Source organism: Verticillium dahliae, genomic scaffold (assembly GCF_000150675.1).
Source record: "Verticillium dahliae VdLs.17 supercont1.17 genomic scaffold, whole genome shotgun sequence".
NCBI lineage: Eukaryota > Fungi > Ascomycota > Sordariomycetes > Glomerellales > Plectosphaerellaceae > Verticillium > Verticillium dahliae.
The window spans coordinates 131,098-155,964 of NW_009276936.1; the positions used below are offsets into that span (position 1 = coordinate 131,098).

The window sequence follows — 24,867 nt, forward strand, 5'->3', positions numbered from 1 at the left end:
CGTCATTCGTTCAGTGCGTATCGTACTTCCTATTTCATGACGGTCATCCATATCGTAATCGTGTCAGGTCGTGATAGGCAGCGATGTGGCTGTTGTCCCCTGAGCTTGCCCTTGCGCCTCGCCGCTGGGGTCGTTTTCGGCGGCATTCTGGAGCGTGTTGGCGTGAACATTATCAACTCCCTTCCCCTTGCCTTTGCCAGGCGACTCGGGCGCCAGCCTCGCGCCGCCCGGCTCCATGTCTTCCGCCATCCTCACGTCCCCATCCCCGTCCACCTTCGCTCCCCCATCGCCTCCGTCGTCGCTCCCACTCCAACTACCGCTCCGGCTGCCGCTGCCGCTCCAGCTCCCACAACTCCCGCTGCTCCCCTCTCTCACAAGTCTCATCGTCTCCTCGAGCACGAGAAAGTCTCGCTCCAGCACCTCGGCCCAATTCTGCACATTGCCAAGCTCCTTGACCCGCCGCGCCGCATCGCCCGACCACTTGGCAAGCTTGTCGTTCTCCCGCCGCAGCCCGTCGGTGGCTCGCACAACATCGCGCTCCTGGCGACTGATGGCGGCGGCGTTGGCGTGCAGCATGGTGGCGCGCGACTGTAGCTCCGAGTCAAGGATATTGCCGATGGAGGCAACGACGGCGGCGCGGGCCTCGGCGACATGGCGCTGCTGGTCGGGGGAGGGAAGGGTCTGGTGGAGAACGGAGGCCGATGTAGACGTCGTGGACAGGGCGGGGAGGGGCGGCGGGATGTTGATGAGGCCTGGTGAGGAGAGTGAGGTTGTTGTCGAAGGGGCGATGCGGGGGCTCGCGAGGCTGGGCTGGCGCGGGGAGGAGAGGCTAGTCGTTGTTGTCGAAGGAGCGGCGGCTTGGGGTGGCGGAAAGCTGCCGGAAGCTGATGATGGTCCGGACGACGACATGCTGCTGCGGGTTGGCTTTACCTTGGAATCTGTCAGATTCGGGGTTCTACGGTCGCGAAGGGCACCTTATCAGAGGCAGTGAGGTGGACGAACATGAGAAGCGACAGCAGGTGCAGCTTGAACCCCGCGTGCGGAGTCTCGGTGTGCATGCTGACCGATTACATAGCTCCCCGCATGTGACAGCTAAATGACAGGATGTTTGGCACCTACCCACGTAGCATCAGCTCCTGACTCTGGCCATTGTCAAGTGCAGAGGCGAGCTCGACCAAGGGCATCCTCACAGCCAGCGGTGATTCTGTACCTCTTTCCAGCGAGGCAAGTGTCTCGTCGGCGCCTTCCGCCCAGGGCCATCTAAGGTACCTACATGCGCGGAGATGCTGCACCGCCGTGAAGCCACAACTGTCTGTCTGATCACAAGAAACACCAGCATTACCTCACTACCATAAATTTGGTCTATCTATTCCTCATGCTTTTGGCCGTCGGAGCAAGCCCCATCCAATATGCCGCTATTATGCAGAAGGCTTCGTCGTCCGCGACATGCGCAAATCGGTGACTATCCGCAATCTGCTGTTGATACCATGACGGACAAGCCAGCAGACGAGCTTCAAGCTCTTGGCTCCGACAATTCCCCAGAAGCTCGGCAGACGGGGCAGCAGCAGCAAAAAGGACTGACAGACGACCGCAGATTGGATCTAGAGAATGTCGTGCGGACCGTAGCATCGCTTCCTAACGGCGCGGCTCGACAAGGGCTCACAGGGCCGATAATCGCTGAGCTGTAGAACACCCTCGATCACCCTCCACAGTCTTTTTTCGGAGACCCTTACCGATACCGACAGGCAGACGGTTCCTACAACAGCCTCTATAATCCATCTCTCGGCAAGGCGGGATCACCATACTCAAGGTCCGTCCAGCCAACAGCATGGCAACCATCAGCCTTGCCCGCGCCCCAGCTCATATTTGACACTCTACTGTCGCGCGAGAATGGTGGTTTCAAGCCTCACCCGAACGGCATATCTAGTGTTTTCTTTTACCTAGCCACTATCATCATACACGACATCTTCAGAACATCGCGCGACGACCCCGGCGTCTCCCTCACATCGTCTTACCTTGACCTCGCCCCGCTGTATGGTGCCAATCAAGACGAACAGAACACTATAAGGACATTCAAGAATGGCAAGCTGAAGCCTGACTCCTTTTGTGAGAAGCGCACCCATGGCTTTCCACCCGGGGTCAACTGTCTCCTAGTTGTCAGTGACAGGCCGAGTGCCCTCTGAGCCCTGTACACCTACTGACCGAATAGTTCTTCAATCGCTATCACAATTGGGTTGTGGAAAGACTGGCAATGATCAATGAACGCAACAGGTTTTCGCAGCCTAGCAGAACCCAAGATTCGGACATGAGGAAACGAGCCCTTGAGAACCTTGACAACGACTTGTTCCAAACAGGAAGATTGATTGTATGCGGCCTGTACGTCAACATTATTCTCCACGACTATCTCCGTGTCATTCTTGGCCTCAACCAGACGGCTTCGACCTGGTAAGTTCTCTACCAAACTGTGCGTCAGCTCAAATACCAACATGTCTTCCAGGAGTTTAGACCCTCGAATGGATACAGACACGGAAAAGATCCCTCGGGGGGGCGGCAATCAATGCAGCTTCGAGTTCAACCTGTGAGACACAAGATATACATCCGAGCAGAACATTTTCTGACAGTCGACAAAGGCTCTATAGGTGGCATTCGGCAATCAGCCAGAGAGACGAGAAGGTACTGGACAGTCTTCGAGACCTCCACTACTTCGACCCAGCTAATTCCCTACCAGTGGATGGATGCGCATCTTGAGTCATTGCTTCGAGGCCCTGAAGATAGAATGGGGGCTCCAGACCCCCATATCTTTGCAACCTTTGAGCAGTCTGTTCCCAGTGAGCCCGAACGGCGTACTTTTGGTGGCTTGACAAGAGGACCGGATGGACGTTACTCTGACAGCGATCTTGCTCGCATTTGGGTCGAGAGCATCGAGGATGCTGCCGGTAGGCAATTTTGAGACATTGCCCTTTCTTCGTCTGACGTCTGACAAATGGTAGGCGCATTCGGCCCAAATAATATCCCCCGAGCACTTCGTATGATTGAAGTTATTGGCATAAACCACGCTCGCGCCTTGCGTGTAGCTACTCTCAATGATTTTCGCAAGTATGTATCCAACTCTTGGCACAGGGATAGGCCTGACACTTCAGTGTCTTAGGTATTTTGGCTTGCTTCCTTATGCATGCTTTGAGCACATTACCTCAGACCCCGCAGTAGCACAGCGCCTCCAGGCTCTTTACGGGCAACCGGACATGGTTGAACTCTATCCCGGTCTTCTCAGCGAAGATGCCAAGCCATTGATGATACCCGGTAGCGGGTTGTGCGCCCCCTACACGCTGAGTCGAGCCATACTCTCCGATGCAGTAAGCTTAGTTCGCGGGGACCGATTCTATACTATCGATTACCATACGGGCAACCTCACAAACTAGGGGTGAGTGCCTTTTCCGTCTGCTTCAATCAGAGTAAAAGATAACTAGAACATGAACAGATACCATGAGGCTGCATCTGATGTACTGGTCGATGACGGTTGTGTGTTCTACAAGCTGGTATTGCGAGCGTTGCCAACTGCCTTTTCCCCTAGCAGTATATACGCTCACCTACCGTTGGTCATGCCGACGACTAACCGCATGATCGTGGAGCGCCTACAGCGAGAGTCTCGGTACTCCTTCGATCGTTCGAGGACTTTGAGTCCCCAGATTCACGTCTCTAATCCTCTTGCCGTCAAGGAGATTCTCCGGAGTGACGCCTTTGGAGGCGATAGCTGGAGACATCAGCTGACGTACTTGATGGGGAAGCCTAATCACCAAATGGGCCCGTATGGCGATGCGATAGATTTCGAGCAAAGGCGAGCTCGCCTGGAGAAGACTATCTTCTGTCCCAGCCTGGAGAAAGAATTCAGAAATTTGTTCAGTCAATCATCAAGATGCATCTACCTAGAGGCAGAGGAAATCGGAGGGCTTCCCCAGACACTGCAAATCGACCTGGTTGCCTGTTTTGCCGATGCCAGTAGGTTCATGTTATCTGATGATATTCATACAACCGCTGATTCTCGGAATAGTACCGATCAACTTCGTCGGCCATTTGCTGCCATTGCCTCTGAAGTCACATGAAGACGTTGACGGAGCGCACACCCCCCGGAATCTTCACTCCACACTCGTGGTAAGTCCACCTCGTTTGCTTTAGGTGTCACTAATGTTGATGCTCTGAATCAGTCGATATTTGCCGTCTTGTTCTTGCGACTGGACCCGGTCCTGTTATACAACATCCGTATCGGAGCCCAGCCTATTGCCGCTTCGGTTGGTGACAGCCTCGAAACTGAAATAAGTAATGTCCCGGCTTTGATGCTGCTACATGATAACGAGGATCACCAGTCAGAAAGTCAGGGCCCTGAAAAGAAATTGAAGAAGCTTGGCTATGAGTTCATTCGCAAGTTGCTCGTTGCAGGCGTCAGCGTTTGTCAAGTTGCCTGGGTCGATATCATCCCTGCGCTGGCTGCATTCGTCGTCAACCAATCTCGCATGCTATGCCAGGTTGTTGATTACTATCTGGGACCAGGGATTGAATACTGGCCTCTTCTACAGAAGCTAGCAGCTTCAGATGACCATGAACATGATGACATGCTGCTGCATTATGCGCTGGAGGCCATCCGTAAGTTGTTCCATCTGTCCATCGATGAGCGAGGTCACCTAACCCTGCGGTGTAGGGCTGAACGGTAACTATAGCGTCTTCAAGACGGTGAATCGAGACAGTGATGTCCAAGGCCACTCCCAACCGTTAAAAGTCGGGGATAAGCTCGTGATCAGATATGTAGGCTGTGACTTGAGCTCATCCGATTCCGTTCACTCTACTGAAGCTGACTTGGAGATGTAGTCTGATCTCGCATTCAATGCCGAAGTGTATCCCCGACCGAACGATATATTGGTCACCCGACCCCTTGACAGCTACCACTTTGTCGGCTACGGCCCCAACCAGGCTCTCGCCAGTCCTCTCAGTCGGTTCGTACTCGTCAGCATGTTTCGCGCCGTGGCACGTCTCAAAAATGTACGAAAGGCACCTGGCCCACAGGGCGAGATCAAGACCGTTGATGACGGAGATGCGGCAGGGTTGGATCGATACATGGACGTCTTCTGGAGAGAGTTTTCGCCGTCTCCCGTGAATATGAAGTTGCATTTCGACGCCTGAGAGTCGTGGGAGTTTGCCGAGGAATACGAGACGACTCTATAGACAGCCTAAACCTACAGACCTATCAGTATCGCTTTCTGATATCGTCATTAAATGCATTCTTCGCACCAACACTTGGGTACATGAGTGATTAAGAGCGACATGCCTTGGCGTTGAACCCGTGATTGGGCAATTGATGATCAACATTACAGCCAGCTCCCAGGAGCTTCTATTATACATTTAACATCAAGGTGCCGACAGCACAATCCGACGACGAACATCGCGAGGCCCACGCTAGCGACCGCCGCTCACGCTCAATCGTCATGTCTGTGTGCCTGTATTCACAAAGCCCGGCGTATCCTCCTTGCCCTTGCGCCAAGAGAACAAAAAATCCAGGTACGGCACCCATGTCCAGTTCCTGCGGTGCCGTGCCTCCTGTGTATCGTGGTGGCCCAGCCTCCCCTCGGCCCTGGCCAAGAAGAGGAAAATTGGGAGTACACAAACTATGATGAAAACGAGTGTACCTGCTCTTCTTATCTTCCCTGTGTATCAAAGAAACCTGCCGGCGCCAATGCTATGCGAGAAGAGCAGAGAAATAAAAAACAAAAGACAAGAAGCGATGCCCCTCGAACGAAGGCTGGGACGTCATCGAAGACGAATGTAGGAGGGGCGTCGATCCTTGGGGGGAGTTGTATGTGTATATGTGACGGAAGCAAGAGGTAAGAGGGGACTTGCTAGGTTTTATTTGTACGGCGGCGAGCAAACCTCTTCTAGAAGGCGACCTTGCTGCCGTTGAGGCGGGAGTGGGAGTGGTAGGGCCCGGGACCGAAGCCGCCGGGGCTGATGGCGGAGGAGGGCGTCATGTAGCCGTCCGATGCGAGGGATGTCATGGATGAGAAGCTGTGATTTCCGTGGTTGGAAAGAAGGGTATTGTTTCGAGACATGGAGATGCCACCCATGGATATGAGGGCGTCTGCGCGTTCGAAGACGTTGCCGTTGAACGCTGCGGCGAATGACGCGCTCTGTGGCGTCGACGGCACCGTGGCCTGGACAGCCGGGCCAAGAGCTGCGCTCTGCGGCGTCATGGGCATCTGGTATGGAGGGTTATTAAGCTGATGGCTGCCGGGGCTGAAGATGGTGCTGGAGCTGGAAGAATGCGTGCCGCCAGTGTGGGAGAGCATCGACCCCCATGGCGATGACAAGATGGTGTCTGACGTTTCCTTCATCGCCTGGTGAATCGGGCGCAGTCTCGTTCTTGTATCGCCAGGCAGGGGAACTACCGGGCTGGCATATTTGACCTCGGTCGCAAACTCTGCCCAAGCATTGACGAAGCTCTTGATCAAGCTCCGGAAGGAAGACTGTCCCATGACTCCGGGCTCCTTCAGCTTTATCAATGAAAGGCGGTTCTTGAGCAGTTCGGCTTGTTGTATGGTCCGGCCACATTCTTGAATCAGCCCTTTCCAGCGTCGAATCTCATCCTCCAAAGCACGCTGCCCTGCTGCTATCCGCGCACCATTGGCGAGTTGGCTCTGGAACATGGGTAGGGTGCGCATGACGAGATCAGAGGACCTTCGAAGGATTAAGAAAATCTTCTCAAAGTACCGGTCGTCATCCGTAAAATCAGATATGCCACGGTTGCTCGATACATTGGACGAAAATGACTCCCCAGATCGAGGGGTCGCCGACGTTAGAGTTGCGGTGCGGTTGCCTCCATTGCCGTTGCCGTTGACGTATGATATGGGCACGTCAGTGGCAACTCTGAGGTTGCTAGGGTTGTGAAGATACTGGGGACCCCGCGTGCGTTGCGGCGGCGGCCCCATGCGGTCGGCAGTTGGGGTTACAGCGTTCGAGTTATCACTCGAGTGCGGCTTAATGGTGTTTCCGGTGAAGCCCCTGTTGTCCCATGGTTGCTGACTCTGCCCAGAGGGCATGGCGAGCAAAGTCACTCTGATCTCCATGACGCTGTTGTAGATGAGCATCAAGAGTGTCCGGATGTACCGTGGATCTCCATTGTCGACGAAAGAGTCGATGTTGTTGGTAAGAAGAGCACACACATGGGTGTAGGCGCCCACAAGCGTTTGGCACGCCCGCCTCACATTCTCGTCGTTGTAACCAGAGTCGTAGCCGGACTGGTCCTCGCCGCCCACCGTGGGATCGTGGTTCTGGATTTCTTGCTCTAGCTCCTCAACATGTGAATTCGTGTTGTAGAAAATCATCTCGAGGCTCGACCTCTTAGCAGAGCCGTCGCTAGTCAGACTCATCAACATCTGGATCATTGGATGGATCTGGAAAACGGCGTATAGAATGCCCTTCGCAGCCTCGAGAATAGGGTCGAACACCTTAGACTCGCGTCGACGCTCAGGCAGGATCGACAGTCGCCGCACATAGACCGGCCGCTGTAGAAAGGGCTCAGCAGGGCTGTTGGGGCTCTTGAGTGCCATGCTTACGGGGGCACCCGTCATGGCAGATCCGTGGCTAAGGCCGCGATAGTGACTGAATCGGTTGTTGGCCTGCGTCTCGTCCAAGGTGCCAAGCTGGTTCTGTTTTTGCGAAACGACACCCATACGCCGAGCGCGGGACTCTGGCCTTTCACCTCTTGATGCTTGGAGTACTGTTTCGGAGTTACTTCTGACGCGCTCGTTGACGTTGCCGATGGTGAGAGGCATGACGCCCGGTCTTCGCATAGTTGTTGACTGCTGCGACAGGCCTCGGTAATGTGAACGTGAAGGGATCGGTGGGGCTCGAATGGCAGCTGGTGATCGAATGCTGTCCGGAGGGTCTGCGCCGTTAACCTTGACGGGGAATCGGCCGCTGGTGACTCGCTTGATCGGTGGCATGCGTGGTGTTTCTATGCTCTCACTGGATTCGTCTGCGCTTTCGGACTCGGCACGCCCATTGCTGACTACCTTTTGTCGGAGGTACTTTTTGATGTGAGACGTGACGGCAATCTCCGTCACCTCACTTTCCTTCAGGAATCCTTCGTTCGGCGGACTGGTTGCCTGGACTTGTAAAACTTCGCGTGGCGGGAAACTGATTGGATTCCCGTCGAACTTGAGAACCTGCAACGATACCATGTCGGCTAGAGCAAGAGGCAATTCTTCGATGCGATTCCTCTGGACTGAAAAGACTTTTAATGAGGTAAGCTTGACAATCTCTGGGGGCAGCACCCTCAACTTGTTCTTGCTCAAGTCGAGAATCTCCAACGATTTCAGATCGCACAGCTTGGACCAAGGTTAGACAGCTGTCGCAAGGGGAGTGGATATTGAGAGACCAACAGGCAGGGGGAACTCTCGGATCTGGTTGTTCCTGACGTTCAGATACCGTAGTGAGGTGCACTCGGCGAATCTTGAAGGAAATGAGGCGACTTGATTGTGAGACAAGGCAAGTCTGGAATTCAGAAAATCACCGAGTTAGAACCAGGGGGAGGACGGCGAGACACTCGATTTTCGCGGCGGACTAACCGTTCAAGTTCATTCTTGATGATGTCCACCACTTCCTCGGGGAGCTTCTGGATCCCCTTCCGACTCAGATCTATCGTGACGCCTGGCTTCAAGTCATTACTGACAGCACTAGCTTCCGCAGCTTGGGACTCGTTTTCGCGGAGGGCATTCTGCATAGCCTCTCTGGCCAGCGCAATGACCTGCGCAGATGATATAGGTGTCGATGCGGACAGTGTCGCGTTGGATGAGGAGGTGTTGCGGATGTTGGGCATGGGCGGCATGGGCGGTGGAAGCGAGTTTCCCATCGGCAAGCGTCGAACGCCCTGGGCAGGATTGTCGGGCAAGCCTCGAGGGCCATTTGACCTTTCCATTCTGTCCATTGCCCTTTGTCGGGCTCTGCGATGACAGACTGGACCGGTCGGGTTGGTGGTGTTTGGACTGCTCGGTCGGTCACTCGGAGAGAAGAGGGCAAGAGTTGTGCTCCGTGAAGGATCGGGATCGGGATCGATAAGGACGTTCAAATGTCGACGAGCGAAACGGGTGGTACACTGGTACGGTTCAGGGATGCGATGATCGAATGTGGAGAGGCGTCTCGTCTCAGACAAAGTGTGCCTTGGGAGGTCGAGCCTTAGGTCAAACCGAACGTGACTCGGGGGCAGGCAAGTTCATCATGGGTGTCGTGGGCTTGGAATTTCGATCGGGTGAACAGAAGAACAATCCGCAGTTCAGTCGGAGGGCGGTCTCCGAGTCGAGTGGACAGGACGTGTGAGAAGGCGAGGCGGAGATGTTCCCGTAGGGTTCAGGGTCAGTTTTTGTTCAAAATGGAAGGACAAGGCGGCGCCGGGTTGTGAAAACTGATAACCCGACATGAAGCTTTCGTCTTTGGCGAGCAAAAGGTGGAGGTGGAGGAACGGGCGTGCAGGCTTGGTACGGCCAGCGGCTGGCATGAGGGCAGAAAGAAGGAGAAAGGGGGGGGGCCAAAGGAAGCCCCCTTTTGTTTCCTGATGTACTGGGTCGACGCCGCCGTGCTCCTAGAGCAAGCTAATCGTGTATGTCCAACTGGTAAGCTTCCACCCAAACTGCAGCGGACATGAGTGTTGGGCCTCCTCAGAGATGGGGTGCACATAGTAGGCACATCGCCCAGAGTGGGGTCTACGTCGTCAGGGCGGCTAAAGCAGGTATGGTTTAGTGTATCTGCAAGGCACACCAGGGGCCAATCCGTCAAGCAGTGCAAGGGACGTCACTGTGTGCACAGGGTTTGGTGAGCAATACTCACGTGGTCGGAGGCAATGAACCACTGTAACACTCGGCTGTAGGCGGCGTCTTTAGGGGAGCCCCTGAAAGCTTTAGGGGTGGCCCAGTGCAGAGACATCCAGATCCCCGGGATGGGCCGCGTTCCAGGCCTCTTGACACGCTGACAGCGCTCCTGGGAGGACGACTATTTTGTCTGCCCTTGTCGGATATTCGTCAAGTTCCAAACACAGCTCCACTACCCAAATTAGCTAGGGTAAGTATATACCTAACCTCGTCTCTTGTATACTTGAGTCTCTCGAGGAGTCTCTCCTTGAATTCCGAGCTAAAGACCAGCTATAACCAGCTGACAAAGCAACGCAGGCAGCCACCTAAGGCTCTGCAGTTGCCCTATCTATTCTGAATTCTCAACACCACCAAATACGCCTATTTCGAGCCATCCAGACATCGCCAACGCCTCATTTTATCGTCAAACGAAGCCTCTCCGATGCCTCCTTCACCGACAGACTCACCTACCGTCACCCAGGCCGTCACCGACGATCCCATCGTCTCCTTCACCGCAGATACGCACGAAGAGCTGCTCAAGACCGTTCGCGACTCGCCTGCTTTGCTAGTGACTCAAAGGTACAAGAGACGAGCAGAGGTACATAGTTGCCCCAGCTGATTTTGGTGGTGGAGCTGTGTTTGGAACTTGACCCTTGTCTAGCGTGCATTTACCCTGGTCGGGTAGAGCGAATATCCGACAAGGGCAGAGAAAATAGTCGTCCTCCGCTCCTGGAGAGGGACACCGTGAGGCGTGCGGTGGGTCTGCCTTGCTAAGGTAGGTACTTCGGTAGGTACCTACCTTGGCCTCCAATTCAGGCGTCAGCCGAGAGATGTTTGTTTCTTCCTCCAGAGCATGATGTCCGTTCGTCGAATCGCCCGAGCACTTCTTGTCGCAAGTCACGCCACGCCCACCTTCAACTCTGTTTGCCCAGGGGCATCCGAGGCATCCCCTTGACATTTACAGCTGGAGCGAACTTCTGTCGAGTCAGACGCTGATCCTCCTTGTTTCCGCTGGCTGGGTCTCGGCGGTTGAGCGGAGATCCTATACCTGCGGACCGCCCAAAAGGGAAGCCGACGAGACAGCCCAACACCAAAAAGAGTTTTGGTTTGAAGGTATCGGGCATTGCCAACTGGCGAGTGAACATCACCGACTGAATCGTGAGAAGAAATACCACAATCGCCGACGAATACGAGCCGAAACGACTCGGCTTTGTGGCCTTGGTTCTGTCAATATCGAGCTAGGTGGCAAGACCGCATGACGCAAGAAACAAAACACATTCTTATTTCTTCTTTCTCCTCAGACAGCCTCGCTTCGCTTCGTCTTGCCTCGCCTGACCTCGTGGAACACACGGTCGCTCGGGCGGCACCACCCCGGCCACCGCTCTTCTCGGCCAGTGGCAATGCGAAACCGGTGCCATGGCTCCCCTGTCAAGAAGCAATTCATGTGTCGATATTGACTTTACCCTGCGTCGACAGTTCAAAAAACAGAGCTTCAGGTACGCGAGCGTTCTTCTGGCCACGTTTTGTCTGCAAGACGCATGCGTTGACCAAAATCTTGACTGGTCTAGACCACAGCAGAGGGAGATCATAACGGCGGCACTCGACGGCAACGATGTCTTTGTGCAAGCCGCCACCTCCTTTGGCAAGAGCCTATGCTTTCAGCTCCCAGCATGCATCGACCAAGGCAGTGAGTTGAGTCGTATCTCGTGTACAAACTTGACGCCCTTACAAGTCGTGCTCCAGTCACCATCGTCGTGTCGCCCCTGTTGAGTTTGATGGTGAGAGCGCAACCCCTTTCTTTGCGGCGCCACGAGCTCGGCTGAGATGTCCAGATGAACCAAGTGGAACAGCTGCAAGCCGCAGGCATCAAGGCCAGCTCGTACAACAGTAACACCAGGCCCGAGGAGAAGGATCGTATCAATAGAGATCTCGCCAGCGGACACCCTCGGACCAGGCTTCTCTATGTCACGCCCGAGCTGTGCTCGTCAGAGTCTTTCCGCAACCGCCTCAAGTTGGTGCACCAGCAGTGCGAGCTAGCGCGGATCGCTATTGATGAGGCGCATTGCATCTCTGAATGGGGCCACGACTTTCGCAAAGATTTCAAGCGGCTCTCGTGGTTTCGAGAAACGTTCCCCACGGTGCCGATTACGTGTCTTACTGCGACTGCTAACCCACTGGTTCGCGATGACATCCTGTTGACGCTCGGTCTGAGTGCGACCCCTGAGAGCCTCAAAAGCTTCGTCATGTCGGCGCACCGTCCGAATCTGCATCTTGAGATCAGGTACACACAGGATCGGGAAGACGGCAGGCTGTCCGATTTTATCAAATGGATTCGCAGCGTTCATGACAGGCGGAAGGCGGAGCCACGCAAGTCGGAACTGGAAGCCCTGGGCGAGCGACTGGACAACGTGTCGGGCATCATTTACACTATTTCGAGGGACGAATGTGAAAGCCTGGCCAATGCCCTGAGCCAAGAGGGTATCGGTGCCCGGCCCTTCCATGCGAAACTGACCAAAGAGATGAAGGAGTCCACGCTGGCCCGCTGGGTAAATAACGAGCCGGGCTACGATATCATTGTAGCTACAACGGCGTTTGGCATGGGTATCGACAAGGACAATGTCCGTTTCGTGGTCCACTGGCGGCTCCCGAAGTCCTTCGAAGGGTACTACCAGGAGGCAGGACGTGCTGGACGTGATGGCAACGCGAGCTATTGTTTCCTCTACTACAGCCGCGAGGATCTCCAGCGGGTGCGGAACATGGTCAGCCGGGGTAGCCGGGACGGGACGAACAGCGATGCGCAGCTGAGAAGCCTACAGCGTCTGGCGCTCTACTGCGAGAACACAAGCATGTGTCGTCACGCAGAGATCTGCAGCTACTTTGGCGAGACGGCGATACCGCCATGCGACTATGCGTGCGACTGGCACAAGGACGCGCAGGATCTCAAGAGGCGGTTGGCGAGAGGGCTCGCGAGTGAAGAGTGGGTGAGCACGCAGGCGCAACACGGCGAGTATGATGGTGATCCATGTTACGATGACTAAGAGAGATGAAAGTGGCATCACGACCCTGCAGAAAAATAACATGATACCCGACAAGTATTTCTTTGTCATGCAGTCTCCAAGGTGTTGACATTTGTGGTCTCTGAAGGACGGGAGTGTGTCGATGTCAGGCTTCGGTCAGAGACTGAATTCACGACATGAGGTGTGCTGCAGACCTCAGCCGCCTTGGCGATGATTAGGTATCGCCTCTTCAACTTGATCAGGCTACTGCGGCTGGGTATTTGTCACGCCCTGCGCTCGTGGTCCTGAAAACGCACACAGTCAGCGGTACGAAGAACAAAAAAATTCAGGGCCAGCTAGTCCATGAAAACGGGGGTTACTGATGAATCATCCCGCTGCATCCGACATGATCCTGAGCTTGGAACATGAACGAACGAAAGGCGGCGAGAAGGCGCCGTCATGGTCGTGTCTTAGTAAGAAACCCCGCAGAAGCGGGCAGAAGAGAGGGAAGACCGAGCTACCGGGGACCTTGGGACCTTGGGACCCAAGCCTTGGGACCGTACAAACCCCCCTGTCGACGGCCCCGCCGCCCTGAACCAAGCACAGCACAGCAGAGCAGCTCCATCGACCTATGCGTACTATGTACACGCATTGCAGATGCGTACATCACTCTGACCCCCGATTCCACCATCCTCTCCTGCAGCCGCCCCGAACGAAACTTACACGTCACGACCTCTGCTATAATACGGGGTTGCCCCTCCACACCACCACCAGTACCCCTCCGCCGTCCGAGCAGCCTCAACCCCCTCCTACACCAAACTCCATGCGTGCGTTCCAGACCTTGCTTCGCGCAACCGCAGTACCACCAGCAGCCTCTTCTTCGTCCCCAGCAGCAGCTTCGTCTAGAATCGCCTCTGTGCACCGGCACCTGTCCACGACGTCTCGCGTCATGGCGCCCATCACGAAGGAGGCAGACTTTGTCGTCATTGGTGGCGGAAGCGGTGGCCTCGGTGCGGCGCGCAAGGTGTCGGCGCAGTTCGGAGCCAAGGCCATCATCATTGAGAGCAAGCGCCTCGGCGGAACCTGCGTCAACGTTGGGTAAGCGTCTTCTTGTCGGTGTCGAGATGTGCTTGCGCAGGGGCTTTCTCGCGCAGGTGCTTTCTCGCGCAGATGCTTTCTCGCGCAGAAGCTAACAGGCCCTCTAGTTGCGTCCCCAAAAAGGTCACCTTCAACGCCGCTGCCATTGCCGAAACCATCCACCACGCCAAGGCCTACGGCTTCTCTGTCACCCACGACAAGCCCTTTGACTGGCCGACGTTCAAGGCGAAGCGCGATGCCTACATCCAGCGCTTGAACGGCATCTACGAGAGGAACCTCAACAACGACAAGGTCGAGTACGTCCACGGCTGGGCCACGCTCAAGTCGCGGAACGAGGTCGAGGTGTCTCTCGACGACGGGTCCACGGCCCTTATCAAAGCGAAGAAGATCCTCATCGCCGTCGGCGGCAACCCGACCATCCCTCCCTCCATTCCCGGCGCCGAGCTCGGCACCAACAGCGACGGCTTCTTCGACATTGCCAAGCAGCCCAAGAAGGTGGCCCTCGTCGGCGCCGGCTACATCGCCGTCGAGTTTGCCGGCATGTTCAACGCCCTCGGCACCGAGACGCACCTCTTCATCCGCCACGACACGTTCCTGCGCAACTTTGACCCCATGGTCCAGGAGGCCGTCACGGACGAGTACGTCCGCCTCGGCGTGCACCTGCACAAGCGCTCGCAGCCCACCAAGGTCGAAAAGGCCGCCGACGGCACCCTGTCCATCACGTACAGGGACGGCAGCGGCAACGAGACGGTCGAGACGGGCTTCGACCACCTCATCTGGGCCGTCGGCCGCACGCCCGCGACGCAGAACATTGGCCTCGAGGCCGTCGGCGTCAAGCTCAACGAGCGCGGCCACATTGTCGCCGACGAGTACCAGAACACGAGCGTCGACAACATTTACGCCCTCGGCGACGTCACGGGCGAGGTCGAGCTGACGCCCGTCGCGCTGGCCGCCGGCCGCCGCCTCGGCGAGCGCCTCTTTGGCGGGCCCGAGTTCGCGGCCAACAAGCTCAACTACGAGAACATTCCCTCGGTCGTCTTCTCGCACCCCGAGGTCGGCAGCATCGGCCTCACGGAGCCGCAGGCCATTGAGAAGTACGGCAAGGACGACATCAAGGTGTACAAGACCAAGTTCACCGCCATGTACTACGCCATGATGGAGCCCGAGGACAAGGGCCCCACGGCGTACAAGCTCATCGTGCAGGGCCCCAGCGAGAAGGTCGTCGGCCTGCACATCCTCGGCCTCGGCAGCGGCGAGATGCTGCAGGGTTTCGGCGTCGCCATCAAAATGGGTGCGACCAAGGCCGATTTCGACAGCTGCGTCGCCATCCACCCGACCAGCGCAGAGGAGCTGGTCACATTGAAATAGAGAGCGAATCCAAATTACAAGACTGTTTTACATGCATAGATCCGTGGGGCCTTTTGGGAGGGGATTTTACGTGCCACCCAAAGTTGGGCTGAAATCAATCTTGTCTCTACGCCAGAGCTGTAGGATAATCAGGTATCATCATACACAAAAAGGACCATCCGACTCCTTGACCCCTTGAACGCCTCGTGCCAACTTCAATGACCTCTGCCTCTTCCTTATCTGGCCCCTTTCACGCTGGTCTGAATGTCTGCTTCCTGTCGAGAAGAATTGCATATGCAAAGTGCTCCTTCCTTCATAGATGTCGAAAGACGCACAGCACATGCACAAGCTGAAGTCTTAGACAAAGTAGATGCCGATAACGGCGCTGGCAGCCCAGGCACCGGCGACGGCGTAGAGAAGGACCTCGGGCTCCGGGGCGTGAATGCCGCCGCCGCTCGAGCCGCCATCACCGCCAGCAGCAGTGGGAGTGGCCGTGACGTCGACGCCGCGGGCGGAGCAGGCGCTGGCGAAGGCCTGGCGGGCGGGCTCGACGCGGTCGGGGAGGCAGACGTTCTCGATGGCGGCGAGGACGCGGTCCTGGCTGTCTTTGCAGATGTCGGCGATTTTGCAGGGGGTGGACTGCTTGCTGAGGACGGCGAGGAGGCACGCGGGCGGTGAGGCCTCGACTGTGGTGGTGGTGGCTGCGGTGGGGAGAGGATCGGTGGCCGCGGCCAGGAGGACCGGGAGCAGGAAGAATGATTCGATCATCATTTTTTGCGGATCTTCTTGGGAGGTGTGATTTTAGGTGAAGCGGTTCTGGGGGTTTGCTTGGTGATGATGCAATTGAATGGTATGGGCGGGCTGGAGAGTAGGTCTGAGGCTGCGTGATGGTTGTGATACTGGTTGACGATTGCTTAACTTGGCGGTTACGTGACATTTTGAAAGAGTCTGAGCAGAACGGTACTTTGAGGAAATCATATGGAAGGAGCCATCCCTTCAACTGTCCAGGCTGCTGCAGTATTGCACCTGCTTCCATCGCCTTCCTGACCATCATTGTGCAGGAAGGTGCAGTGCACACCGAGGCACACCGATGTGAAAGGATGAAGTGGTTGAGAAACAGCTGTCAGCGGACGGCCCTAACGCGATAACCGTTAGATGATCCAGCAGCAAGGCTTCTTTTCAAACTCCATACTCCCAAGCTCGCGGCATCCAAGCTCGCGGCATCCAAGCTCGCGGCATCCAAGCTCGCGGCATCCAAGCTCGTGGCATCCTGTCTGGCCATGCTTGCTGATGGACGCTTGGCTGATTCCCCCGCTATCCTGCATGTCTTGGTCGACTTGTTCTCGAAGCCTCGAAACTTCCTTCGCCCTCTGACAGCACGAGACAGCTGAGACGAAGCGGAACGCCCCTCAATAGTCCTAAAACCATTCGATGAACAGAGCGCGGAACCGGAACATCTCGCCCACTCCTGGAGATCGATCACTTGCCTCACAGCGCCCTGTGCTCGCCTGGGTGCATAACGATCTCGTGAGATAGAACATGCCCAAAGTGGTTCATCTCGATGGAACCAAGCTAGCCAAGCAGCGTCTGCCGCCGGCAGTCCACCCGGATGCCGATGTCCTTGCGTCACTTCACCGAACCTTGCTCGCTAGCTCGCCTACATGTGTAGATGGCGTTATGCCTTGCGCTTGCATTGGAAAGTTCCATTCCGCATCGGGACACCTTTGGCTTCCCTGCGTGAGCTGGCAGGCGGTATTGGAAGCCTGGGCTCGTGGAAAAGCCTACCGTGGTCCGATGTCCCAGAATAATAAACCTTCTCGCGTGACTGGGACAAGGGATGCACCATATCTCGCGTACACCGTCTCGAGAGAGGTCGAGAGGCTGAGCAACCCCCCCCCTGCTTCAGCATGCTTCGAAGGGCTAGCGCCGCGAGGTTCTCCAGGCGTTCACACCATGGCCCAACCATTCGCTGAAACGGTGTCAATCTCAACACAGAATACAGTTCGCCCCTCTGGCTCCGTGTCGACCTGAGGTGTATTGTGTATGCTCGCCTCCTGCTGGCTCTGTCTGCTTCCCGAGTCACTTGTCTTTTACCTTTCTTTTGTTTTCGTACGGTTGGCCACGTTGGGCGATCAGGTTCTTTAGACAAGATCGGCGGGTGCCAAACGTGGTTGAAGAAAGCCAAACAGAATGCTGCCTGTTCTTCATTGGCGGTCTGTGGTTCTTTCGTACGTAGATCTTCAAGCCTATAAACCACGTACATCTCTCGTACGGACGCCTCGGAGACGGAAAAGGGGTGGGACGAGGAGGCCTGCTGACTCGTACTCGGTTCCGGACCGAAAAGGGCACCCAAAAGGGCACTCAAACGCTCTTGTGCTGGGACTTGCCGATACATGAACAAGCGTCAATGCAAGGACACCAGGAATTCGCCTCCGGAGCGCGCCAGCGCTCCCCAGAAATGCAGTGGTTACGTCCAGCCCTACCACCCGCCCGGCTGGCAATCCCCAAAGCAAACAGGGTTGACCCGGGCCATTCTGAAGTTTGTGCTTGAGGGGGGGGGACGTAACTGAAAAGCCCCAATGTCCCCCTTCACGGTTACTATTTCGAGGTGATGGGTCTTCTTCGCGCCTACCACGTACACGGAGACCATGATCTCACGATATCGTCGTCGCTCATGAGCGGATCGCAGCCCTGATACGGGACGACATGTCCGAATCTCTGGTGCCCAAGGTTGTGGGTGTGGCCTCGCTGCTTATTGCCATGATGACACTCTCTGTTTTGATTCGATTCTTCGTCCGCGGCTGTCTGTTGAGGAAGCTAGATTGGGATGACGGTGAGTGGTCTAACGCCTGGTCTGAGAGCGTTGCTGACTTTGGACACAGGACTGGTCTTCGTCAGCTACGTATGGCAGGCCTCTGACGATGCTTCTGCGCCGATCCTAACAACGCCAGTGCCTCACCATGGTATTCTGCAGCATGGTACTCGCCAGTGAGCACCCTCGACCTTGACATGGGAAAGTTCTGGCTGATCGGTCGCGCACAGTGACCAAAGTTGGATTTGGATCTCATCAGTACGATCTTTCCGACGCCGAGGTTGAACGATTCTTCAAAGTGTGTACGGCGTGTTCCCATGATTGACAACACAACTAACCAGTCCTGCAGCTGCAAATGGTGACGCCCGTCGCCTACATTTGGGGCTTCGTCACCGTCAAAATGTCCTTTGCTGTGCTCTACCTCGGCCTGCTCCCCGATCTGCTCAACAGACGCATCAACCAGGGTCTGCTGGTGCTCTTGATGGCCGAGGGCATTGAGGAGTCGCTGGTCATCATGTTGCATTGCGTCCCCGTTGCCAAGGTCTGGGACCACTCGCTCGAGGGCAAGTGCCTGGACCTCAAACCTTTCTACTACGCCTCTGTGAGTGATGCATGGGAATGACTGGTGCTCTCCAGCTGACGATTTGTACCTAGTTTGTCGTCAAGTTCTTGACCGACATTGTGCTCTTCGTGCAACCGATTCCCGTGATTTGGAGAATGCAGCTGTCCAAGATGAAGAGGATAGGCGCCATCCTCATGCTATCCATCGGGCTCTTGTACGTCCATGCTCGGAGCATCACCTCTCGTGCAAGGCTGACCAGTGCAGCGTCTGTGTCATTTCGATTGTGCGCGTCTCCTATATTGGGGCCATCGGCCGTGACTTCACCTGTGCGTTACCCTGCTGGCAGCTTACCTTGTTCGGGCTGGTTCATACTGACGTGGCGCAGATGGCATTGTCAACCCCATGCTGTGGTCGATGGTCGAAGTCTCGTCCCTCATCGCGTGTTCCTGCGTGCCGTCGCTGCGGGCGTTCCTGCGTTGCTTCCCGGCCATCGACCGCGCGCTCGGCTTGACGTCAGAGAGGGAACTGTGGTCACCGTACAAGATCGGGCGGTCGCCCAACGCAAACTCGCTGCCGCTGTCGCAGCGGAGCAAATACAACCGGCCGAGGACGGGGTTGCAGAAGCCGGTCCAGTTTGGGCTCCAGATGGGGACCGGGTCCGCCGTCTCGCGGTCGGACAGCTCGGGGAAGACGAGGACGCCGGCCGATGAGGGGCCTGGGGGCATCACGGTCACGACGGGGGTCGGGGTCGGGGTCGTCGTGGAGATGGTCGAGGATGCGCATCTGGCGGCCGGGTGGCGGTCGCCTCGGGCTGGGGGGGATGAGGTCGAGCTGGTTGGGGCGTTGGATGATAGCCGCGATTCGTTGGAGTTTCGCCACGAGGACACGAGCTGGTTGTCGATGCGGCTCTGAGTAGGTGATTGATACTATTGTTCAGCTTTGGGAGGACATGGTGATTGTGCATGATTGTTGATGAGACGGCTGCCAGGTATTATTCAAGGGGCTTGACATGTCAACAAGCTGCTGGGATTCCTCGGGGCTGCATTGTCAGCCGAGAGCAAAGTTGTGTCCACTATAGCAAAACACGGCCCCCAGTCCTGGGCGACAGCGATAAAGTAGTCTCAGCATCACCAAAGCAGCTAAACAGATGGCACCTCTCGTCTCCCGTTTTGTCCCGTGTCTCAGGAGGGCATATCCACAAGGTCATCGTGCACATGACGCCGTTGCAGAGTATCGAGCACCAAAGCCAACGTAATCCTGGTATTGAACGATAACAGACTCGCTACAAACTCGCCCGTCTCCAGCGCCCGGCCGCGCCCTCTGCGCACATGCCGCGTGACCATCAGGCGGCCGCCGGGACCTCGACGCTCCTCTCGACGCCGTCGGCGCTGCCGCTGTTGACCTTCTTGCCCGTCTTGGCAATGGTGGCGAGGACCTTTTCGTAGGACAGCTCGGGCTCGGCGATGACGGAGGCGGTCTGGTTCTCGAGGGAGACCTCGTAGGACTTGACGCCTGGGGGTGGTCAGCAGGTGTGCGGGCAGGGCATCGGCAGGGCCTCGGAGGTGTCTCTTCTCTCGCTACAGGCACATGCGGCATGCGCAAAGGGCAGAGCAGGGAAACGCACCGTCGAGCTTCTTGAGCACGCGGTCGACGGCGCCGGAGCAGCCGCCGCAGCTCATGGCAATGTTGAACTGGTAGTTGTGCTCGGCCATGGTGTGTTCTGTCGTGTGGTCGTGGGTGAGGGCGTGGGGAGGTGTTTGCGGCAAGTTGGGGCGGCTCAGGACGGGATGGCGGGTGGCGGGGTAAGGCAATGGCGAATGCGTGTGGGGTCTCAGGTGTTTCTGGGTGTTTCTCTCAGGGTGTTGCAGAAGATATGGATCTCAAGGTCAGAGAGAATCCAAAGGCACCGAGGACGCAGCTTATATGGATCGCGGACCGACAAGAGACAATTATTGATTGTCACCACCACCACCAGCGGCACTTGAGCTGCACCGTCACCCGTCGTCAGCAACAACCGTCCCTCGAGCCCTGGCGTTCGGCCCCATCGGTCGCGCCCGGTCCTCTGCAGCACCTCATCTGAGACGCTGAAACTTGCTCACGCCCGCTTCCTCATGACGAGCCCCTCCTCATGTACAGGTGGCTAAGGTACACGTAGTATTCCCACCTCCCCGTATGCCTCCAGCAAAAGCAACAGGTGCCTGAAACGGGCCGCAGCATCCCTGTCTCGCTCCGTGAGCAGTATTCACCATGGCGAGCACGTCACGACGCCATTGTCCGATACGGCCGATGACGATTCAATAGCTCCTCTGGTGCTGGTCCTCGTCCTCGTCCTCGTCCTCGTCCTCGTCCTCGTCTGGTCCTTGGCCACAGTGCACGACTTGATTCACATTGCACCCATGTTGCCATTTCTCTCCTGACTGCATCACCACCCACCTGTTCCTGATCGACAGATCGACGGTGCGTCTGACAGAACCCAAGGCGAACCAAATGAAATCACCAGCCACATCGCACAGGGCCTACTTCGTATCATCACCGCGTGCCCCGATAGCTCAACGTGTACATGCATTTCCATTCACGCATTTCCATTCATGCATTTCCATCGTGTCCGGTCATGTACACCCTACGGCCTCTGCCCTGCGCCGCCACCCGCATCTGGACCATCCGCCGTGCCGTCATCCTCCGTCGACGCGTCTGCACGAGCCGTCGCCGTCGCCGCCCGGCCGAGGTAGCCGTCCCAAAGCCGCCTAAAGATGCCGCGCGCATCGTCCTGGCTCGGGTCATCCTCTGCGTAGTCGCCGTCCTCAGGGAAAGCGGGACACCGCCGCGGAACGCACCCTCTTCCTCGTCGGGATGCCAGTTGGCTGCGAGGCCTTGGCCGCCCTGCGCAAGTGCGTCATCGTCCTCGTCTTGGTCCTCGTCCTCACTCTCGCCTTCGAGAAACCATGCACCTGCTGCGCACCAAACGCGTCCAGGTCGAGCTCCTCCTCGCCCTCGCCGCCCAGCACACCGCCGAGCCCCATGGCCGCGCCCCCGCCCGCCGCGCCGCGCGCCTGCGCCCTCGCCATGCGCCGCTGCAGCCGCATGGCAAACTCCCGGCCCGCCGGCGTGTCGAGCGCCGCGCTGCCGCCGTGGCCGTCGTTCTCCCGCCACGGCAGCTGCACGCCCTCGCTCGAAAAGATGTTGTCGGCGAGGGGCGGCGGCAGCGGGTCGAATTCGTAGTTGGGCTGCTGGCCGAGTAGGTGGCGCGGCACGCCGGCCATGATCTTGGTGTCGCCCTCGAGGAAGGCGAACCGCGCCGTCCGCAGGTCCGAGGGCCCGACGTCGGCCGACTGCAGCTGCTTCGCCTCGTCCCTGCCCGCCCGCTTGACGGCCGCCTGCAGCAGCGCCGTCGCCTGGCCGTTGTTCCACAGGACCTTGGCCATGTGCAGGTAAATGTCGGTCCAGTACTTGGCGTGGCCCTGCGGGCTGACGCCCCACAGCGGCGGCGGCACGTCGAGGTTGAGCGCCTGGAAGAGCGCGCTGTAGAGCCACGGCACGCGCTCCATGCCGTCGACGGCCAGCTTGAGCGCCGTGCGGTCGTCGCCGAGCTGGAGGTGCGCGAGCACCGCCGTCTGCGCCATGAGGTGCTCGTCAGCGGGGCCCGTGGCGTGCGTCGTCGTCATCGTCGTCGTCGTCATGCGGCCGCAAAAGTCGACGAGCCACTGCGCCTGCCGCGCGCGGATGGCGAGCGGGTGCAGAAAATTCTTCATGGCGTACGGGTCGTTCGGGTTGAGGCTGTAGAGGAGCTTGGCCCACTCAAAGGCGGTGCGGAAGGTGCCCTTGCGCATGAGGCTCTTGATGTAGTGGTAGCCGGCGAGCCAGAACTCGCGGTTCTCCGGCCTCTTAAAGTCGAGGCGCGCGCGGCCCTGCGCGAGCTTCTGCCGGAACGCCGACGTCGTGACGCGGCCAAAGGTGAAGAGGGCGCGCTCGATGAGCTCGGCCGCCAGCGACGCGTTCTGGTCCTGCGTCGCCACCTTGCTGACCTGCAGCAGCGTCGTGATGTGGTACGGCGTCTCCTGCAGCAGCGACACCATCATCATGGGGTCGCCCATGCCGACGACCTGGAAGAAGATAATCTGGCTCCTGTCGTACGTCGCGTCGTGGTGGAACGCAAACTCGGTCGTCAGCCCGTCGGCGCCCTCGCGGACCGGCTTCATCGTCAGCCCGCCCGCCGACCCCATGGGCCAATTGTCCTTGCCCTGGATGAACACGTTCCTGCGCAGCGAGATCTCCGGCAGCTTCCTCCGCGGGTCGCCGCGCAGGGCCTGCTCGAGGCCGATGTGCACCCGTCCCTGGGCCCGCTGCCGCCGCAGCTCGGCCTCCTGCTCGGCCTGCTCCTCCTGCCGCGCCGACTCGATGGCCTCCTTGCCGAACAGGGTGCGCATCTCATGAATGGCCTTGAGGTGGTGCTCGTTGATCTGCAGCAGCGCGTCGACGTCGCGGCTCGTGCCGGCGAGGTCCCCTGCACCAGCGCCGCCCTGGGCCGCGGCGGCGCTGAGCTCCTGCAGCGCGCGGTCAATCTCGTCCACGTCGTCATCGTTCTCCTCGACGGGGACCTCCTCCTCCTCCTTCTTCTTGCCCTTCTTCTTCTTCTTCTTGCTCTTTTTGCTCTTCTTCACAGGCTGGGGCACGGCCTCGGGCTCGGCGTCTTGTTTCGCGGCGGGCGTCCTGCTGTCGTTGTCGTCGTCTGACTTGTCGTGCTGCTTCTTGCCGTCTTCGTCATCGTCATCATCGTCGTCGTCGTTGTCATCGTCATCACCGCCCAGGGCAGCGAAGAGGCTGACGCGCGGCTTTGGCGCGGGTGCCACTGGCTCGTCGTCTTCGCCGTCGCTGGCCTCCGACTTGCCCTCCTCCAGCTTCTGCAGCTCGCGCTGCTGCTGGATTTTGCGCAGCTGGCGGCTCGACATGGCATGTGTGTGCAGAGGTGCTCCGTGTGGTGGTGTAGCTAGAGAATAAAAAGGGACGCAATGGATGAAATGTGCAAGTATGGGTTTCGTGACGGCCAGAGGATTTCTTCAGGTTGTAGGTAGAGAAGCAAATCATCGCGGTTCGCTCCTGCGTCACACCGGCCATGACGTTTGATGGGCTGTGGTGGGCTGTGGTGGGGCACGCTTCCTTTGGCGGGGTAGCTACAGGTAGGTACACAGGTACCAAGATACCTACCTAGCTTACCTACGCAGTACCAGGCCAAAGTTTTCCCACCCCTGTCAAGTATCTTTTGGGCCCGTGCGGCCCTGGGCAGCTGGCAGGTACTTCCACCTATTTCTCGACGATGTGCTGGCTTGCTTAGATAATGAAACAGGAAGCACGGCCCCTTTGAACTCCTACGGGTGCGGGCCACGCTTACAGGGGGCTCGGTACCTGTTATGGGCGTGAAGACTTACCCATCCTACTTCGTAGGTACCCAAGTACCCAGGTCGGTAGCTAATGCGGCAACACATCATCACAAGGCATGAACCACAACGCTCGTCAGGGTCTATTCCTGGGCTGCAGACTAAGCTCCATCCCAAACCGTCCGCCCGAGTTGCTCTTCCACCGATTTAAGGTACGCTTGATGACCATGTCCTTTCCTTTGCCTAACCCTTTCTTCCGTCCCGTACCATCCGTCGACCTCCCACCCCCTTTGCTTCATCATAGTTCATCGCCACGCTGCCATCCTGTACGTTGTGATTCCACGTCCCCCTGCCACGCCTTGGAAATGAAGAAAAGAAAAATGTGTAGAGTCGTGTTTTCCTGAGCCTCGCTGGCTCACTCGTGAAAGAACACTGTTTTTTTTTGTCGTCGCGCGTGCCAAAAACTCCACCGCCCTCATGCATGCCGGATCCAGAGCCGCCAATCCTCGAGGTCCACCCGCGACCAATGGTCAGAGCCAGAGCCAAGGCCAAGGAAAACGAAAAGCAAACGCGCTGCCGCCTCTCTCGAGAGTCCACCATGGCGTCGACCTGACGCTTCTTCTTCTTCTTCTTCCAGTCTGCAATCGTGTGCTGGTACTAATCATACAAGGTAACCCGAAAAGAGACTGTCCACGTGTTGGGAATTCTCTCCAAGCCGACCCCATGTACAGCCGTAGGAAAATAAAAAGGGTGCTTGGAGAACAATACCAGCGTCTGCGGTGGATGAGCGTTC

General features: G+C 57.4%; 10 protein-coding genes across 10 annotated transcripts; 5 read left to right on the forward strand and 5 right to left on the reverse strand.

Moving 5' to 3' along the window:
- Positions 1-63: 63 nt before the first annotated feature.
- Positions 64-909, reverse strand: VDAG_07520 (uncharacterized protein; the record flags this gene model as incomplete). Its single annotated transcript, XM_009656425.1, has 1 exon — positions 64-909. The coding sequence occupies one exon, from the start codon at positions 907-909 to the stop codon at positions 64-66; it is 846 nt and encodes a 281-aa protein (XP_009654720.1).
- A 500-nt stretch (positions 910-1,409) lies between these two features.
- VDAG_07521 (linoleate diol synthase) lies at positions 1,410-5,172 on the forward strand (the record flags this gene model as incomplete). Its single annotated transcript, XM_009656426.1, has 13 exons — positions 1,410-1,622; positions 1,746-2,156; positions 2,210-2,445; positions 2,498-2,578; positions 2,631-2,673; positions 2,729-2,936; positions 2,991-3,096; positions 3,149-3,353; positions 3,468-3,996; positions 4,049-4,149; positions 4,203-4,638; positions 4,694-4,797; positions 4,861-5,172. 13 exons carry the CDS (start codon positions 1,410-1,412, stop codon positions 5,170-5,172), a joined length of 2,985 nt encoding a protein of 994 aa, XP_009654721.1.
- Positions 5,173-5,921: 749 nt separating this feature from the next.
- VDAG_07522 (uncharacterized protein) lies at positions 5,922-8,962 on the reverse strand (the record flags this gene model as incomplete). Its single annotated transcript, XM_009656427.1, has 2 exons — positions 5,922-8,372; positions 8,558-8,962. The coding sequence occupies 2 exons, from the start codon at positions 8,960-8,962 to the stop codon at positions 5,922-5,924; spliced, it is 2,856 nt and encodes a 951-aa protein (XP_009654722.1).
- Positions 8,963-11,303: 2,341 nt separating this feature from the next.
- Positions 11,304-12,925, forward strand: VDAG_07523 (ATP-dependent DNA helicase recQ; the record flags this gene model as incomplete). The annotated part of the gene is made up of 4 exons (XM_009656428.1): positions 11,304-11,383; positions 11,456-11,574; positions 11,631-11,665; positions 11,720-12,925. The coding sequence occupies 4 exons, from the start codon at positions 11,304-11,306 to the stop codon at positions 12,923-12,925; spliced, it is 1,440 nt and encodes a 479-aa protein (XP_009654723.1).
- Positions 12,926-13,832: 907 nt separating this feature from the next.
- VDAG_07524 (glutathione reductase) lies at positions 13,833-15,349 on the forward strand (the record flags this gene model as incomplete). The annotated part of the gene is made up of 2 exons (XM_009656429.1): positions 13,833-13,981; positions 14,089-15,349. 2 exons carry the CDS (start codon positions 13,833-13,835, stop codon positions 15,347-15,349), a joined length of 1,410 nt encoding a protein of 469 aa, XP_009654724.1.
- A 336-nt stretch (positions 15,350-15,685) lies between these two features.
- Positions 15,686-16,099, reverse strand: VDAG_07525 (uncharacterized protein; the record flags this gene model as incomplete). Its single annotated transcript, XM_009656430.1, has 1 exon — positions 15,686-16,099. The coding sequence occupies one exon, from the start codon at positions 16,097-16,099 to the stop codon at positions 15,686-15,688; it is 414 nt and encodes a 137-aa protein (XP_009654725.1).
- Positions 16,100-17,721: 1,622 nt separating this feature from the next.
- On the forward strand, positions 17,722-17,898 carry VDAG_07526 (uncharacterized protein; the record flags this gene model as incomplete). The annotated part of the gene is made up of 1 exon (XM_009656431.1): positions 17,722-17,898. The coding sequence occupies one exon, from the start codon at positions 17,722-17,724 to the stop codon at positions 17,896-17,898; it is 177 nt and encodes a 58-aa protein (XP_009654726.1).
- Positions 17,899-18,034: 136 nt separating this feature from the next.
- On the forward strand, positions 18,035-20,025 carry VDAG_07527 (uncharacterized protein; the record flags this gene model as incomplete). Its single annotated transcript, XM_009656432.1, has 7 exons — positions 18,035-18,161; positions 18,211-18,306; positions 18,371-18,438; positions 18,490-18,741; positions 18,795-18,916; positions 18,967-19,028; positions 19,088-20,025. 7 exons carry the CDS (start codon positions 18,035-18,037, stop codon positions 19,612-19,614), a joined length of 1,254 nt encoding a protein of 417 aa, XP_009654727.1. The 3' UTR covers positions 19,615-20,025.
- Positions 20,026-20,044: 19 nt separating this feature from the next.
- On the reverse strand, positions 20,045-20,414 carry VDAG_07528 (uncharacterized protein; the record flags this gene model as incomplete). The annotated part of the gene is made up of 2 exons (XM_009656433.1): positions 20,045-20,214; positions 20,327-20,414. The coding sequence occupies 2 exons, from the start codon at positions 20,412-20,414 to the stop codon at positions 20,045-20,047; spliced, it is 258 nt and encodes an 85-aa protein (XP_009654728.1).
- A 1,089-nt stretch (positions 20,415-21,503) lies between these two features.
- Positions 21,504-23,648, reverse strand: VDAG_07529 (Nulp1-pending protein; the record flags this gene model as incomplete). The annotated part of the gene is made up of 1 exon (XM_009656434.1): positions 21,504-23,648. The coding sequence occupies one exon, from the start codon at positions 23,646-23,648 to the stop codon at positions 21,504-21,506; it is 2,145 nt and encodes a 714-aa protein (XP_009654729.1).
- Between the last annotated feature and the right edge of the window lie 1,219 nt (positions 23,649-24,867).